The sequence below is a fragment of the Aptenodytes forsteri genome, unplaced genomic scaffold (genome assembly GCF_000699145.1).
Source record: "Aptenodytes forsteri isolate BGI_AS27 unplaced genomic scaffold, ASM69914v1 Scaffold654, whole genome shotgun sequence".
NCBI lineage: Eukaryota > Metazoa > Chordata > Aves > Sphenisciformes > Spheniscidae > Aptenodytes > Aptenodytes forsteri.
Genome location: NW_008794464.1, coordinates 109,694 through 127,959, shown reverse-complemented (window position 1 = coordinate 127,959; position 18,266 = coordinate 109,694). Strand labels below are relative to the sequence as shown.

General features: G+C 52.4%; 2 protein-coding genes across 3 annotated transcripts in view; both read right to left on the bottom strand.

Moving 5' to 3' along the window:
• Positions 1 to 4,637: 4,637 nt before the first annotated feature.
• On the bottom strand, positions 4,638 to 5,547 carry CNTF (ciliary neurotrophic factor). The gene is given in 3 exon segments (XM_009290902.2): positions 4,638 to 4,779; positions 4,781 to 5,082; positions 5,431 to 5,547. Coding segments are annotated over 3 exon segments (561 nt in total).
• Positions 5,548 to 9,791: 4,244 nt separating this feature from the next.
• ZFP91 (ZFP91 zinc finger protein) overlaps positions 9,792 to 18,266 on the bottom strand; it is an 18,560-nt gene continuing 10,085 nt past the window's right edge. The window contains exons 2-10 of one of the 2 annotated variants that reach the window (XM_019475024.1): positions 16,238 to 16,453; positions 15,949 to 15,985; positions 15,372 to 15,464; positions 14,895 to 15,017; positions 12,399 to 12,449; positions 11,813 to 11,891; positions 11,336 to 11,450; positions 10,723 to 10,822; positions 9,792 to 10,346 (exon numbers count right to left, since the gene is read on the bottom strand). In XM_019475024.1, the coding sequence (XP_019330569.1) occupies positions 9,836 to 10,346; positions 10,723 to 10,822; positions 11,336 to 11,450; positions 11,813 to 11,891; positions 12,399 to 12,449; positions 14,895 to 15,017; positions 15,372 to 15,445 (1,053 nt within the window). In that variant the 5' untranslated portion in view covers positions 15,446 to 15,464; positions 15,949 to 15,985; positions 16,238 to 16,453 and the 3' untranslated portion in view covers positions 9,792 to 9,835. The remainder of the gene's footprint in view (positions 10,347 to 10,722; positions 10,823 to 11,335; positions 11,451 to 11,812; positions 11,892 to 12,398; positions 12,450 to 14,894; positions 15,018 to 15,371; positions 15,465 to 15,948; positions 15,986 to 16,237; positions 16,454 to 18,266) is intronic. The other variant, XM_009290893.2, reaches the window with a different exon arrangement.

The window sequence follows — 18,266 nt, the reverse complement described above, 5'->3', positions numbered from 1 at the left end:
TAGTGCCTAGTGCCCCCTGCACCCCCAGCCCAAGGCCCCCCCAGTGCTCCCCACACCCCTAACCGAGACTGCAGCGCAGATGCTGCGGGAGGACCCGGTGCGCGCCCATCCCTGTGCACCACCGCGGCCCCAAGTCCGCCTGCAGTGCGAATCAGGATGTTGGGGGGGTCGCATGCCCGACCCAAGGCAGGACCCCAGGGCCGGACCCCTCTTCATGCGCCGTGACAGTGAAACGTGGTCCGAGAGCTTCGACCATCCCTTTCCCCGGGCTGCAGTGCCTGCGGGGAGCAGCCCAGTGAGCTGCCCCTGGCCATGGCCCGTGATGCACAAAAATGGGTTCGAAGCCCAAAATCGCTGTGCACCTCGAGGGGCACACGGGCCATAATCCCAGTTCCTGTACCCCAGCTCTCCCAGCTGCCTGCCACAGTTTAGTTTCCCTGGGAAGTGCTTTTTTGGGAGATTTCATGCAGCTTCAGCCTGGCGTGAGGCTACGAATCCTTCAGGATGTTCCTCTGACTTACGCAGGCCTTGGCAGCCCGGTGGCTTTGCTGTGCAAACTGAAACCGGTACAACCAAAACCCACATGCTCCCGCTGGCAGTGTGACACAGGTGCCTCTGCTTTACAGTGACTCCCTGGGACCGGAGCAGCCGGTGCTGGCCCTTCCCTGCAGCCCAAAAAAAAGTTCATCCTGAGTTTGTTCTTCCGCTAAGCCCCACAAGCAGCATCCCAGGGCAGCCCTGAACGGCAGGATGTTGGCAACAGGCAAGTGCTGGCATCAGGTCTCACCTCATTTAGTGGTCCTGTGCTCAGACACACGAAACACTATTTTTCTTGGATATTAAACAAAACACCCATCATTGCCTGGTTTGGGGAGAACTGTACAAATTGCATTTGTGTCCTATGTGCACAGGTTTCCCAGCACTGGCAAATCCCCCAGTCCATGGTCCATGTCAGCTCAGAGGGCGACTCATCCCCAGGACACGGGGACCCGTGGTGCTGCTGCACGATGTTGCTGAGCTCCCGGTGGCCAGTGCAGCTCCTCTCCTGACAAACCTGTTTCCCAGGCACTGCCCAGGCCACCGAGCATCTGCCAACGGCACTTGTGGTGAGAAACCATTAGGCAAGATCTAAATAGAGGAGGAAAAAAAGAAGGGAGGAAAATAAAAGGGGGAAAGAAACAGGTGGGGACTGTGGTGATGCCAGCTGGCGAGCGCCATGGTGAGAGAGGAGGAGGCGAACCGCAGAAGTTCAAGCAAATCTCTCCTTCTTCCAGCTTGCCCTCCAAGACACGCAGGGCCACGCTCGAAGCGCGTTTTCCTGCAAGAAGGGAGAGCTCCTGGCCCTTCCCAGATAGGCAGCACCGCAGTGGAGGGACACTCCTCCGGGTTTTCACCTGCTCCTTTGGGGCAGGTGAGTGCAGCCAAGGCCATGATGGGGAAACCCAGGGAAATCCTTTCCGCTGACTCAGACAGGAGGAAAAGGTTTTCCTGCTATTAAAAAGGAAAGTGTTGGTGAACATCCCCCCCCCCGGCCCCGGCTCAGGATCAAAAAGTCAGGAGCCAGCACTGCAATGCTGGCATCGAGGGTGCAAGGGGATGGATGAGTCGATGGGACCGACACAGTTGAACCCCACCTGCCTCCGGTGCATGGTGGGCAAGGGATGACTTTATTCTCTCCCAGTGCCCAGCACTGATGCCAGCACCCAAGTACAGGCATGCCTGAGGTCAGGGAGCAGCGTCGGTCGGCTTAAAACCTTTCCAATCCCACAAAGTGTGCCCAACCCAACCACGCGTTAAGCCCAAATGTTTATTTTTTGAAATTAAATACATCTGTGGGTTAGTTTTGGTGGCTCCTTCCCCTCTGCAATTCGGGACCGCAGCCCTCCCCTTCCCCATTCCCACCAGCACTGCAAATCCTTTCTCTCTTCCCAAAGCACAATCTCAGATGGCTTTTTGGTGGTTTTTAGTTTGCAGGAGGCCATTCAGGGTCCTCAGCGGCATTAGCTACATGGGTACGACTGTCTTCCCCTCAAGCTCTTAATTTCTGTCCCCAAAATCAACAGCTTCAGTCATGTCCAGCCACCCGAATCAACTTAACTTCAGCCTGCGGCAATGCAAGTCCAAAGGGCCTCCCAGCAGCGAGGGAGCTCAGCCGTTGGATGCCCCTGTTCTTGCCAAATCAGTTTACTAGTGATTCCCTTCGGCATTGCAGCTGAAAAATAGCATTAAAACCCAGCAGGCTCAGACGTCACCACCTCTCTACTGCATGATGAGGGCTTGCTGGTGGGGAAAGCTTGAGACTTGGAACCTCTCATTCAGTCAGACCATGGAGGTTTGGATTATGGTTTGCTTTTTTACACTGTTTCTGGTTATGGTGGCCATTTCAAAGCATTGCGGGTGCTTTGCAAACACAGACGCGCCAGTGCCGCTGGCAAGGTAGCGAGGAAGGAATAAGGAAGGTTGCAAAAGCAGCGATTCATGCTCCTGGGCACAGCCCAGGGAAGCCCCTGGAGCAACATCATTGTCCACCTTCAATCCCAATTGCTGCTTCAACTCCCGGAGTGCGATTGCAGCAGGCCGAGCTCAGCTCGCAGCACTGCCAGCAGCTGATCTGGAAGGATCAAGTTGCATGGACCCGTGCCAGGGCTGGGGCCAGCTTCCCAGGGATGTGAAGGTCACCTCATACCCGGGCTACTGTGGTGGGAGAAAAGGGGTCTGTTACCACCTGCTTGGGTTGTGAGGTTCAGAGATGGACATGCAGCATTTGAGGTGTACATGCCTGCCTTTGGGAAGGTGAGGGGCAGCAGGCGGGCGAGGATGTGAGCACCTGGCCACTGCTGAGCACAAGGGTGCAAGGGGAGAAAAGCAAGATGGCTTCAAGCACACAAAGCAGACAAGACTGGGAGAGAGAAATACTTGCTGGGAAAGGGACTCACTTTGACTAATCCTGAAAAAAATAAAGGCCAGAAATTGTTATTCCCAAGCGGAGGGAAGCAGAAACATTGCAAATCCGGTCTGAGCTGCAAAGCTGAGGTCAGGCAATAAGTGGCAATGAACAAGGTGCACGTTCTTTCTCTTGGGCATCACCCACAAGAAACCAGGCACCACCAAACCACCCTCACCCCGAACCTACGGGGCAGCCCCAACCCTGCAGTCCCGCTTGCCCCAATGTGACCAGTGGGGTGGGCAGGATGGGTGCTGAGGGCCCTGCCTCAGTGCCGCCCTTTATCCTCCCACAGTGCCTGGGGCCTCCCATGCCCATGCAGACACCGCTGGCACTGGGGCAGGCACTGTGCCGAGTGCCACCACCACCCACCACAACAAAGCTGCTTTGAGCAGGGCCAGCCAGGCATGCCCCCAGCCTCCTCCCCACCCCCTGCCCCCGGCGTCCCCCCATTTTGCCGTCCCTCTCGCAGGTCAGGGAGGAAGGCAGGACCACACCAGGACAGGGCGCAACCCCAGCGACCCCCCACCTCCTCCTCATCCTCCCGCCACCTCCATCTCCTTCATCCCCAGCTCCTTCATCTTCCCCATGGCCTCCCAGTGGGTCCCACCCCCCCCAAACCTCCCACCCCACCAGGACCAACCCTTCCCTGGAGTGGGAAAGGGGCAGCCCAGGCTCTCTGGTGAGGTTGAGCCCCACTGTCCCACCTCCCGCAATAAGTCACGTCACTCCGGTAGATCTCCCAGCCCTTTTATTCACTTGGCAGCCAGCAGCCATCACATCCATTCAGCGAGAAAACCATGGCCTGGGCAGCTGCAAAACCTCACGGCATTCCCCTTTACAGGGTGAGTGATGTGGTTGGGGCTGTTTAATCCTCCATGCTGTTTCCAGTCCCAAAATAACCCCTGGAGGCATAAACCTCCTTGCGGAGGGTCTTCTGAATCACAGCCTTCAGTTGAAAGATCCTCTCCATTACCTTGTCTGAGCAGTTAAGAAATCCCCTCCTGATCATACCCCCCCCCCCCAAAAAAAACCCCCAAAAATTAAAGCACAAAATTAATAGACCCCCCCTTTGCTATGCCCCCCCCCCCCCCCCAAGAAAGCCCCCAAACAGTTAGAGCAGAAATTCAATGCGCAGAAAATGCGAGCCAGGCGGGAGAAAAGAGTCCACGTGAAGGAGGCGAAGCCTTGCATCTTGCAGCTGGGGGGGCAGGTCCCAAGACTTGTTTCACCAGGCAGTATTTTCCTGTCCCTTCACTCCTGCCTTGCCTCCGCGAGAGCCCCGAGGCAGCTTCTGTCCGCCGGAGGCAGCACCTGGCCACAGCAAGCCAGGCAGCGACTGAATTTCAAAGAAAAGGCCAGCACCGCTGCAGCCTGCTGAGGGTCATGGCCTCCAGGCCCTGGGGTGAGCGGCAAAGCTGCTTCCCGGGAGATAATTCCAACTCCTCAGCAGGCAGAGCCAGAGCCACCCCTGAGGCTCGCCCCGCCTGGGGATCCCCGCTCCCTCCGGTGTGGAGTGCAGCCTGTGCCTCAGTTTCCCCATGGGGAAAGGGGCCCACAGGGAGTGGCACCAAAAGCGTGGGGGGCCCGAGGGTTAATGACATGGTCCCTCCCATCTGCCCCCCTCCCTGAACAACCCCCTTCGCTGCCAGCAGCCCTCCTCAGGGGTGGACAAGGAGCCCCCTGCTATGCCCTAGCGGGACCCAAGCCCCCCCGCCCCCCGCCCGCCTTCACCGGGTCTCCCAGCCGGGCTGGGGGCTGAGCTGCTGCCTGGGCCGGGCTTGGCGAGCTGCCGCAGGTCCCGCGCAGACCTGACGGCCCACTGGGCCAGCTCCCCCTTCCTCGCTGGGGGGCCCACGGCTCTCCAACCGCAGCAGCTCCTCAAGGTGGTAGGCAAAGGCCGAGACCTGGAGCAGGACAGCTGCCAGCGCCTGGCCCAGGGCAGCGTCAGCCTCACCCAGCTGCTCCCGCTGCTCCTCCAGCATCTGAGCCAGCAGGGCCCGGAAGGCCCGGTATGCTGCCAGGTTCTCCAGGAGCCGCTGGGTCCCCGTCTGTTCATCCCAGCGCTCTGCTGCTGCTGCCGGCACCCCCTCCACCGCCGCCACGCTGGCCGAGGCGTCCAAGCCCTGCCGCTCCACCTGCAGGGGCAAGAGCAGCCAGGGATCAGCGGTGGCAGGAGGAACGGGGGAACCCCCCTCACCCTAAGCCCCACCAGCACCGGCTCAAGGGGGGGCCCTGATTCAGCTTTGGCACTGGCCAGGAGGCATTTGGGGCAGTGCAAGACCAGGTGCTTGAGGTTTGCCCAAGCATCAGCCGGCAGCGCCAAGGCCCAGATACTAGCAGCATTTCATCCCCCATCTCCACCATGGGCCAGAGCCCTCATGCCCTGACACAGCTGCCAGGAGCCCCCCAGACCCCAGTAGCAGCAGCCACTCCACCAGCACTCCCAGCACCACAGGCAGCCAGAGGGAGCAGGGCAAACTCACGTAGGTGTCTAGGAGGTCGATGACGTCCGAGCGCATCTTTCCAGCCAGGCGGATGCCTCGGCTGCACAGGTCACGGCGCCGAAGGGCGGCTGAGGGGCTGTCTGCTGCTGCCGCCATGGCCCGAGCAACTGTCATGGGCACCAGACTCATGGCGCAGCGCCTGCCCGGCCCAGGGAGGACAATCCCTTGCTGAGCTGGTGCATTCCAGCCGGGAGCTCCGCTCACACATCCACTGGCCTGGCTCTCCCCCTCTTCCGTGCCTGGGGCCTGGCACAACACTGCAAATTCCCGCCTCTGGGATCAACAATGACAGATTATTTCCCTAATTCCCCCATGCTTCGCCACTCCAAGCGCCTTGCCCAGAACGGTCTCGCCCAGCGGCAACAGGCTCCCAGTACCAGATCTGACCCATTCCTCCCTCCCAGCCGTGCAGTGAGATTAGCAGCACGCTAATCCCCCCGGCTCATGCCAGAGCGCAGGAAACCGCTGCCGGGAAGAGGTGAGCAAAGCCCGGACATTACTCAACATCTCAGCCCAGGCAGAGGGCTGGGGCCTGAGTGGGGCAGAGCACTGGGGGTTCGCCAGCAATGGATTGAGAGGAGCCCCTGGGCTGGAGATCCAGCACCAGCTGCAGGCTGGGCTGCAACCCAAACTCTGACTGAAGGCTGCAGAGGCCTGTCCTAGCCACCTCCAGCCCTCTTATTCCCCCATGGCTGCGTGGGACTGGGTCCCCCAGGTTGAACCCCCCTTTCCCAGAGGGGTCCTGCCCCAAAGAGGGGCTGCAGACAAGGGAGGAGGTCCCAGCCACCCCAGGGCAACGCCGCCCCCCCGCCACAGGTGAGCTGCATGCACCAAGACAAAAACAGCCCTTTTAATTAGTTTGTTTTTTCCTCAGTACGTTTATTTTGGTTATGTATTACCCAGATTAAGAGAAAAAAAAACAGGAGTTGAAAAGCAGTTTCCCTTTAGTATCACAGTACACCGAGCCTTGCCCCAGCCTGGCTGGGGGACTGCCCCGGCCCCCCAGCCCGAGCTCCCAGGGCTGGTGGCCAACCCAACAGCATCGTTGCCACCTGGTGGCTACTGCAGAAAGCACTGCTGAGCTCCAGGAGCCCCCCAGCTCCAGCTGGCACAGCCCCCGGCCCAAACCCTGTGCCCCAGGGCCCCTGGATGGAGGCCCCTGCCCGCATGCTGCTGCCCACACCGGGCACAGCACCCACAAGCTCTCTGGGGCACTGAGAGCAGGTAAAGGGCCCTGTGCCCCCCTCTGTTCCCTCCCCAGGAGGAGAAAAAAAAAAATAAATACAGGGAAAAAATACAAAAAAGTTTATTGCAAACTACTACAATAATTTATTGAAGCAAACTGCATGCGAGTGAAGGAGAGACATCGAGGGGAGGAGGAGCTGCAGGAGGGCTGTGTCAGTTTTAGAGTTTCAAACAGGAGTGGGAAGGGAGCTACACCAGTCTCTCCTGCATCAGGGGTTAGCAGGCTGTGGTTAGAGGACAGACAGGCAACTGGCCGAGACCAGAAAAAGAAAAAAGGAGAGCTACGAGAGGTGTGCATGGAAGGACAAGGCGGGGAGCGGCAGGGGTCAGAGGTGTCTGGGCCAGGAAGCAAATGAGTTGCTCGATTCTGTGTCCCAGAAATGTGGCCAATGGCAAACTGCTCCACTCGGGGCGGTTGGGGCAGACACAGGACGAGGCAGCCTCCCTCGCCTCCCAGCCTGGTGCCAAGCGTTGCGTCACCAGAGGTGAGCAAGCACTTGACCCAAAAGCATTTTAGTGCCATCCCTCAGAAAACAAAACCCCAAGCTCTCCATTTAGTGTTCTGTGCAAGGCTCTGCCCGCTCCGCACCTCCCACGGGGCACAGGGGCAGGGCACGACAAGCAGCTCCAGCAGCATGGTCTGCAGCAAGCGTAGGGATGACACGGCTGACCCACACCACACGAGCGCATCTGCTACTGGTGGCCGGGATCCAGGCCAGGAGACATGCCACCACACAATGTGGCTCGGCCAGCCCCAAGTCTCCCCGGGCAGAAGACCCGCACTGCTGGGGGGGGTGTGTGTGTGAAATCATCAGAGTTGGGTTTGAACATGTCTCATTGTGCTGCTTCTCTTTAGTTTGCAAGGGGAGGGGACCGGCTGGCCACCCGAAAGCTTCCTGCTGGAAACCACAATAATTCGATCCAAGCAAGAAATTGGATCATCCCAACTGAAGAAACCAGTTTAGTTTAACACCGTACCACTGCGGACCTGACATGCACTGTCCCAGGACACCCGCTTTCAGGTACGCTGGGCCCTCATCCTTATCTCCAGGAGAGGCTCATGGCCAGACGCATCTCCTGCAGGCATGGGAGCCATGCTGCTGCCATGGTGCAAGAACATGGGATGCCTACACCCAGGGCATAAGACACCAGGGTTGCAAACTATTCAGCCACGAACCGCCCCAACACCAGAAGTGTTTCAACTTGCTCTGACAAAGATATCAGTGTAAGGGGGGAAGGGAGGGGGCAAATCAGGACAAATGGCCCAATAAAAGCTGTCAGGCTTGGGCTACAGCTGGATTTCCAGGCAGCACAAGGGACAGAGTGGGTGTTCAGAGGCAAGTTTCCTGTAAAAAGTTTCCAATTAAATTCCATGTTTTATTGCCATTCTCCAGACCCTAGGTACCCGATTTTGCCTAGCTGCTGTGTACTACAGACCAATTGAGCTGATCTTGTGCTCAGACAAGATACTTCAGCTCTGCTCCCAACCACATAAACCCAACCGAAAAAACAAGCAAACAAACAAAAAGTCCAGGTTATTCTTCACCTCTTCCAAAAACACTACGAATTCAAGGCCACTGAATCTCCACACAAAGTTTCAGATAAGAGCAAAAAGATCCAAGTCTCCATAGCAGACACATCATAGCCTATGTAAACTTTTCCAAGGGCTCAGAGCTGTCCTAACTACACTGGCAGGCAACACTTGAACCACCACGTTTCATGAAAAGCAGGCATGTTTGCGCAGAAGAGAGAAGCTTTGTGAACACAGCTGCACAAAACCCTCCCCCCAAAATGGGGGCAGCGAGAGAAGCTGACAGCCCTCTAGTCCCGTGTCAGTCTATTGCCTTGGATAAACAAGCCTGAGACAACCATATCCAGTCCCTGCTTCTGTATCTTTGTCTAGAACTGGAAAGGAGAGGTGGGGTTCAATGAGGAACACAACATCCCCCAGCAGCAAGCAGCTCACAACTGTCCTAAGTCACGAGAACAAGTTCCTGGCTAATGATGTTCTTCCCTGAAAGGCTAGGGAGCAAGGGGGAGGCAAAAAGAGCATTTAATGCAAGGAGCTCACCCCGACCTGGGAGGGAGGGAGGAAGGGAGACAACAGCCAGCTGTTCCATCACTCACCTCATCCTCCTGCTAAAACGCTGCTGCAGAGACTGCCACTGCAAACAAGGCTCTTCTCCAGGGGTTCTCTCCTCTACTCTGGAAAAGCTGCGAGAGACATCTGACTCCAGAACGCTGCCTTCACCTCGGCTCTCCCAGCTGCTGTTACAATGGCACGACGTGCTCCCTGCAGCTCGCTAGTGCGAAGGAGCCTACTGGGAAATAGCCTGAACCCCTTCCACCCCCACCCCCTAAGAACATAACTAAAAAATACCGACCCTTTTTTAATCAATAAATAAGGAATCTTGTTACCACAACACAAAAACGAAACATGTTCAAAGTGCAAATTACTGTCGTCAAACTGGGATGCTCCTCCTTGCCTCTCCCACGCAGGGCTCCTGTAGCCCCCGGGCCTCTCCAAGCAAACATGATCTATGAGCCAGGGCGTTCCCTCGACTTCCTGCCAGAGCTGGAGCAGAGGAGCACGGTGGGGAGAGGGACGTGCGCTGTTTCACAGCTCACCCTGCTGAGGGGGCCTAAAGTGCCAAGCCAAACTCCCAGCCCCAGGAGGAAGAGTGAGACTGCAAGGACCAGAGTGCAGCGATGCATAGAAGTTGGGACCAGGGGCGAGAGGGAGTCCTAAGAAACTTGTCCAGAGCACATCAAATGCTTTCTAGTTTGCAAGTGGGGCCACGTCAAGGAGCCAGAAAGGCATCTGCTTTGGGGTAGAGCGAAGGGTTTCAGCAGTCCCCCCTCCCTTGGAGAAATCTGTCGCTCAATCCAACTTGCTCTGCTAATGGCAGCATGTGCCCCTTTCTACAAAGGAGCAGTGGGAGGGAGAGAGAAGTGGTTGGGAGAAAAGAGGATGTGCTGTGATCCACGCTGGAGGGGAGCAGACCCTTCGGTTATTTACTAGTATTGTAAGTTTTGTTTAACTTTTCTCTCTTTCAGTAAGTGTCTCCTCTTTTTTTTTTTTTCTTTCCTTTTAAATACAGAGTCCAAACTGTCCCAGCACCCATGTGCTCCCCACCCACTAGGGTCCAGTGGAGTCTGAATCTTCAATGAGCACCTCCGTGGTGGCTCCCAGGATCTCTGTGTTCATGACCAGCCCCTCTGGGTTTGTACTGCTGCCGCTGCCCACAAAGAGCTTGCCGTCAGCCACCAGGCTCACGCGCTCTGCCCCACCGCAGTATGTCTTCGGCATCCCGTCAGGGTTCAGCAGCAGGCAATCTGCCGGGGCAGCACTTCCCAGGGGGTCGGGAAGAAGGGGGAGGCCCTGGCCATCAGTGGGTGGCGCAATGGCCTCAGGATTAGTGCCCAGGATGTCGGTGCTGGTGATCAGGGCACCCGCATTGGCAGCCAGTGCTTCAGCAATAAGCACTTCGGGGTGGCTCTTGGCTTTGTGGGCCACGACGCTGTCCTTCTTCTCAAATTTCTTGCCGCAAATGTTGCAGGAGAACTGGTAGAAGGAGTCCGCATCATGCTTCTTCATGTGCCAGTTGAGGGAAGCCTTCTGCCGGCAGGTGAATCCACAGATCTCACACCTGGGAGGGGAGAAGAGGGAGGTCACAACAAAGGGACATCCCCACACACTTATGGGGACAGCAGTAGTGAAGAGGCAGCCCAGAAAAACAGCAGGGGCTCACTAAAATGGGATGTCACCATAGCTCCAGCTTTTCCAGCTTTATTTGCAGAGGGCTTATGTCCCTCAGATCTCTACTGAGACACTGCCTCAAGGACCAGGTGAGACAAGCGGCAGCTCAAACACTCCTACACATGTGTGTTTAAAGGGAGCTGGGACACCAAGAACAGGTTCCAGCCCTGACTTCAGAGCTGCCCCTGCTCTCGGTGCAGTCCAAGAATGGGTGTATCCAAGGGTCCCTCAAAGTAGGAGAGCAAGAGACAGGCAGAGATACTCACTGCAAGGGCTTCTCGCCTGTATGGATCATTCGGTGCACCGCCAAGTTATGAGAACTCTTAAATGCCCGGGCACAGTACTCACAGATGTAATCCCTTTGATCTAAAAAGCAACAACAGTTGGAGCATTACTCTCCCGCAGACCTGCTCCCTTTCTCAGCTCTCACATGTTGCAGGTAAAGCTGCCCAAGAAGCAGCAGAACTAGAAGTGCTGGGACGCCAGCAGGCATAGCAAAGAAGGAGGTGTCCCACAACACACCACAGCAGCTGATCTGGAGAGTTAAGGCGTGATTAAGACTCTCCTAAGAGCTAATTATCCATTCTGACCAATACTGAAGGACTGGCAAATTAGGATAAAGCTTGGCTTGGTTTATTCCTCTACAGAACCCCTGAGTGATACTTACCAGGGAGTGAATTAAAAACTCTATAGCTTATTTCTTTCATTTCCTTAAAAGATGGTAATCCAGAAGGAAATGATACCCTGCTGCTGCTGCAAATCTATGCCACCTGCCTTGGCTTCACTCTCCCCAGAAGTCCTAGAGGCTTTTCCATTTTTTTCCCCTCTCTGTTCACTGACCTGAGGAGGAGTTTGTATCTATTTCCCACCTCCCTGTACCTGTGTGGTGTTTGGCATGCCGCAGGAGCTGCTTCTGGAGTCGGAAGAGCCGACCACAGGAGGGATGAGGACACACGTATTTTTTCTTCAGCAAGTGCTGGTACTTTATGTGATGCTATAAAGGAAGAGTGAAAGGTTCTAGACTCTCTCTTTACATGGCTAAGAGAACAGCTGAGACACATCGATCCCAGGAGGCCAGGCCACCAGACCTCAATCACTGACAAGACACCCTTATACCATGAACACAAAGGCTTTGATCTCCATTGAGAGAAGAAAGCCAAATGAATGTGGACATCTAGCAACAGGACAGATACAGAGACACACGTGGCCCACAACTAGCCACAATTGATTAAGTCTACCAAAAAGACAGCATTAAAAAGGAGTGCTTCAGTGCCAGTGGAGGATTAGCTGCCTGTTCCAAATGGCCCTTCTCTGCCCTCACACATACCATTCACGAAGTGAAAAATCTCAACCAACCTGCAGGTAACGCGGGTGAGCCAAGACTGTACCACAGCCTTCCATCTCGCAGCGGACATACTGTATTGGAGGCTTCTTCCTGAGAAGTCAGTAAGGAAACGGGCAGAGTGGTTAGGTGATGCATCTGAAGCCAGGGCAGCAGCAAGAGAAATGAGCGTGAGTGCAGCTCGGTGATGTGAGAGCAAAGGATTGCTGCTCCAATATTCTTGTTTGGGCTATGCTGATAGAGACTCTGTCCAAGAGTTCCCTCCACTCCTAGCGCTACTTGAGGGCTCTTCCCAGAGCTGAGAAAACCCCAGGAGACACAGAGTTCCCAGAACCTTATCACTGGGCAATGCCAGGCTAGGTATCAACTCAGAAGTGGGGGCGGGGTGGGCTAGTTCAATTGGAAGAAATCAAACCCACACCTACAGGGAGAAGGGGAAAGGAAAGGAGGGACGTCAAGGCATGCTGCTATTTTTTTTTTCCCCTTTAAGGCAGATTTCTATACCATACAAGAGAGATGACTTTGAGACAATCAACATCTCTGTGTAGGACACAAGGGAAGCAAGTCTTCAGAACAGAACTGAGTAGGGGGATCACTTACCTTCTCTTGGGCAGCCTTGGGCTCTTGTCATCCTTTCTCCTCCTTCCCCTCCTGTAACAGGGTTACAGAAACAGAATTGAAAGAAACTTCTTTACATTGGTAGTGGGCAGAGTTTTTGAAGTGTATGCTATAAAGCAGGAGCATGCTATAAGAAATACTACAGAACTCTTCCACGCTTTTAGGCTGAAAAGTAACACTGCACCCGGCACGTCAGCTGCTCTGGCAAGTCAGCCACCTGCTCTGGATCAAAACGCCTGAAGAGTTTCTAAGGAAATGCTCTTGTAATAGAAGGGCAGGTTCCCTAAAGAAGTTAAGTAACCAGGCCTCCATGCAAGTTGTCCCTGCATTTTGCAGAACTGCCACATCACACAGAAGACCGCTCCCTGTGGAGCTATGGTCCCCATGTTTCTGATACCTGAGCACCACTTTTTTCTGCATGACATTTGGTGGCATGTGGCAGACCTCAAATCACCCTGCCTTGCCAACATAGAACTGCCACATCACACAGAAGACCGCTCCCTGTGGAGCTATGGTCCCCATGTTTCTGATACCTGAGCACCACTTTTTTCTGCATGACATTTGGTGGCATGTGGCAGACCTCAAATCACCCTGCCTCTGCCAACATAGTCAGGCTGCAGGCTGCTACCTGCTAGGTCTAGCGAACAACACATTTTTGAACATGGTTGCTTAGCTCCAATGTGTCTCAGCCCACCATTCACAACTGTGCAGATACCAGTAAACAGGTATCAGACAGCCACAGCCCAACAGGCTGTGGTTAGAAATTACCAACTCTTCTGCCACAGTGGAGTGAGGAAGGGCTATTTTAAAAAACCCTCAACCAGGCATCACACACTTCACATTTTTTTCTTTTAAATCTGCAACTGTCCAAACAACTTGTGACCTTATAATTAAATTCATCCCTTTCCAGGCTGCACATCATCACATGAGATTCTGCTCTCATAAGTTTCTTCTGCAGACAATTAGCAAGCTATCGCCTCATTAACTGTAAGCTCTAGAAAAATCAATTGAGTGCAAGTTGGAGGCATATTCAGAGGAAGGCAACATTCCTGAGAAATAAATGCTTCATGTGGTTTGCTCTCACAACCCCTCCCATTTCCTAATGCATGTTTTATAAACATGTAATTTTGCCAACACAGTCCAGAATTGACGGTGCACCCTATTTCCTCCGCTCTGTTGGGTAATGTTTCATACCAAGTGAGAAACACCAATCTGCATGACTAGGAAGAACGGGATTAATGATCTAGCAGCTATTTTACAGTCCTCTGAATTAACTATAGCAGCTTATACACCTGTCAAGATGAAAATCTATGCTCCGTCTGAGCAGACCTATGCTTACATGTAAAACGCACCCTCCCAAGCAATAGCTCTGCCCAGAACATCGTGCCTGCTTGATCGTATTGCTGCAGACACACTTACAGTAGATTGATGGAAGTCTTTTCTAGACTGTACCGAGACATCTTTATTGTTAGCAAGACCATGCCAGTAACATGCTGAACAGGCACTCAGCATTCAAGCCAAGCCTTCAGAAGAGGCACAGGTTTTATTATGCACAAAAGTAGTGTCTGATCCGAACAACACAACCACAAGCCTCAGAAAGCCATCTCTAACGGAAGGAAAAAAAGTTCAAAATACCAGCATCCTTACTCCTCTCCAATGTAAATCAGCTCTGCAGCAGCTTAGAAACAGCAAGAAAAATTAAAACAAAGGTGTGCAGAGCCCCAGGCCGCAGACCAGCAGAGGGAGCCCCATTTGTTCCAATTGCTCATAGAGGAGCTAAAGTAAAAAAAACTTGCTTTTTTTTCCCCCCACACTATTCCAAAGAATAGCTTTGACACAGACACATAAGTCCAATTTACCTCAGTTGCCAGAAGGAAAGCTTCAGTGTTGAGTTCCAGTGACAGCATACCCAAAGGTTTTGGGTCTCCACTCAAAGCACTAGTGACTGACTAGGTAGCAAAAGTTTGTTCTTTTATTTCTCCAAAATGCAGGAGCACACAGCTGTTTTTCCTGAGCTCTGGTATGTTAGTCCCAAATGTACAAAGAGGACACTTACCACACGACACGTACAAAGTATTCCTGTGTCTAGGAACAGAAGGGACTTTGCCTTCTCAGACTGGCTTTCTAATACAGTCTAATTCACTTCAGACATCACAACAGAAACCAATTTTAAGAATGCTCTAAAGTATTTCACACTGTGTGGCCATATCCAGGTAGGCTGACTAAACCACAGTATGGAGAAAAATCCCTCAACTTAAACTAAATGAAAATATCAACTCTTTTATTTTTCCTTGCCAAACATGCGCAAGATACGAGGAAGCAGGACTTCTATCAGAACAAAAGGTTCTGCCCTATTATCTTTCAGGCCCAGAGGAGAAGGAGGGAAGCCAACAACAACAAAAAAACACTGTTGTACACTAGAAAGAATGCAAAATATACAATACACACTGCTACATATAACTGCAGAGTTTTACTCACTTCCTAGGTGGTTCTTCATCTTCCCGAAACTCACTCTCTTCTTTCACTTCTACTTTAATCTCTTTCTGTTTCTCTTTTTCCTCCTTCCCCTTGCTAGCTTTTCTCCTTTGCTTTGGCGCTTCCCTACAAAGATACAAATACAGCATATTACCCCAATACTCTTCCCGTTGTCTGCTTTTTACAAAGATTTGAGCAAAAACTGGATCGAAGTTCAGGTCTATTTACCAAGTCCCACTTCTAAGCAGAAATATGAACAAGGATTAAGGAAGAGCCTGACAGCCAGCAGGGCTCTAAAGGCTTTAGCCCGTTAGAGAAGAACAGTCCCGATAGCTGTAGGCAACATTTAGAAAACACTGTGTCCAATGGGAGCCAATTAGCAACTAGCACAGGTTCTTTGGGTTGTATTAAGCTCATTCAATTAAGATATCACTTTTTTTTTTTGGTCTAAAAACACAGTAAGTACATAATTCAATATACTTCTCTAGATGGGGCTTGTAGGTTTCATCTCTTGGATCATCTTTGAAGGGAACTTCTTCCTCACTGATGAGCATCTCCTCCTCATCATCACTGCTGGGATAAAAGGAGAACAGAGGACTTTAGCAGCAACAGCTTAAGCACTAATGCAAGAATATTCACGCATCATCCCCTAGGATGGGAAAGACGCTATTACACAGCACTTTCTCATCCAGCATGACTGGGGAAAGCTAACAGCTTGCACTGACTAAGGAGCATGATGACAGCCAAAACAGACAGGCTAGGCAGAGCAGTCTCCTCTTGTGAACCCACCTAACTACAGCATCCGCTCCTGAAGGAATAAAGCTACCAGGTGAAATGCCCAGATCAAATCTTACTACCCATTTCTCTACAATATCTCCTGACATCTGCAGTCCATCTGCAATCCAGTCTGAAAATGCAAAGGTCCAGGACTGAAAACAGAGCTATTATTCATCCCATAGATCCTTTCACAGAAGCATTTATTTTGAAAAAACACAGGCCCTTATTTTCCCTTCTTGAGACACTAAATAGGAAGAAATACCACAAAATAGTTTCCTACCTGATTCCAGCTGGAGACTGATGCTCTTCTGTGACCTCTGAAAGGAAAAGTCACCATTAGGTTTCAATCTGTGTTCGCTGCAGTGAGCTCATCTGTCTCAAGATACCTCCGTCGACATTCAGTGCCAGGAGTGCTGGTGGCAGAAGGTACTCATGACCAAGAAGCACCACGCCTGTACCAGCCACAGTCTGCATACAGCTCACAAAGCTACACCCACAGCCAGCTCCCTTCAAAGGTTCCCAAGACCTGACTATCTCCAGGCACTTTCATGCCAGGGCTTCCCACGTACCGTATTCAAGCTGGTCTGTGTTTGGCTCTGTCTTGCAGACGAGCTGCAGGGAACCAGTCTTGGATCTGGAGGCACGCGAATTCTCAGTGTCACGCTGGCGGGCCGCAGTGGCTGACCTGCTGCTGCGCCAGCTTCTGCTAGGCCTGGCTGTGCTGACAGGAGAGCCGTGGCTGAGGACACTGGAAACTTCCTCTTCTTCCTTCTCTTCTTTGGGATCTGAAACACCCATTGCAATCTCTTTAATAATAATAAAAAGCATAAATCCCATCATTAATTCACACTCCTCTCCGTTGCACAATGTTGAATAGCATAACTGCCCCTGTCTACTCTGAGGGGGAAACCACTACCTCTTAAAGATTTGGAGCATCTTGCACAATGCACAATGTTGAATAGCATAACTGCCCCTGTCTACTCTGAGGGGGAAACCCTTAAAGATTAAAGATTTGGAGCATAGCTCTGCCAAGCCAGACAGGACACACCCCAGGGCCTTCCCTCAGCAAGCCTTCATTTAAAACTCTCATCACATTTCCTACTGCCTCTAAGTAAAGACACAAATATTTAAAAACAGCTTACATTTCCCTCTGATAAAAGCTTATAAGATGATTATTTGCTGGCTCTGATCTCCCCTAAGCACTACAAGATAGACACTCATAAACCTCAGCAACTACTTTATGAAAGACTAGCTTCAAAATTGGACCACATTAAAAGTCGTGTTTGGAGAATCCCCCAAACACATATTTAATCAGAATTGTACACCTGGTAATAACCCTGAGGAATCTGAGCTGGATGTTTCTGGTCTTATGCTAAAGCAAAAAGCATCACAAGCACTGTAAGCCTGAGGTCTTTGCACTCATTTATAGCTTCTACAGGTGGTTTCTTTTTGGCTGATTGCTGATCTCCAGATATGTTTTGGCAAGATAACAGAATTGGTTAAAATTTCTGTGTGAGCAAGTTCATCCCTTAAAAACCAAAATTTCCAAGTACAGTTCACTTGATCTCACTTTTTGGTGCTTGCTGTGACACTGGGCCTTAACGAACTCAAATGCCTTTTGAAATTTCAGGAATGATGTGCTGAAGAAATTAATTCCAAGTAGCTGGCTATGCTCAGTACTCCAGGTTTGCCACTGCTTTAGTACACAAAGCCACCTGCAGTGCTCCACAGGGCCTGTGCTCTAGGCTATGCTCTGACGCACTCCTTTTTACCCAAATACATTTACACTGCCGTCTAGTTTCAGGTGGGTTTCTGCTGCCTAAGCATCAGCCAGCAGTACCACTGAGATGCCTGGGAGTTTATTAAGCATCTGCTGGCAAAGTCAGTGGACAGTCCTCTAAGGACCGGCTGGGGAGCAGCTCTGCTACACTGGGAGTCCCAGTGAAGAGCAAACTGCACATCAAGAGCCAGGAGCATGCCGTGGCAGCAAGGGAGGTCCACAGCATCCTGGGTGCCATTCACAGGAGCACAGTCAGGAAACAGAGGTACACTGTTAATCCCCTTTACTCAGCACTCGTTAGACCACATTTGGATTCACCCTCCAGTTTTGGACTCCCACTACAAGAAGGTTGTCAACATGTTTGAGCGAGTCCAGAGGGAACCACCAAGACAGTTGGGGACTGAAACACACAACCTGTGAGAAGAAGCTGAGAGAAACATGCTTGTTCAGCCTGGAGAACAGAAAACCCTGGGGGGACACAACAGCAGCCTTACAATGTACAGGCAGGTTATCAAGCAGCCCAAACCTCCTTGCTGAGGTGCACAGCAGGGAGGGGCAGTGGTCATCAACTGAAACAGGGAGGTCTGACTGGATACAGGAAAAGCATTTCTCCCCAGGAAGACAGTCAAGCACTGGAAGAGGGACCCAGCAAGGCTGTGCAGCCTCCACAGAAGCACAGAATGATTGTGTTTGTAAGGCATCTTTAAAGGTCATCTAGTCCAACCACTCTGCAATAAGCAGGGACATCTTCAACTAGATCAGGTTGCTCAGAGCCCCAGCCAACCTGACCTTGAATGTTTCCAGGGATGGGGCATCTA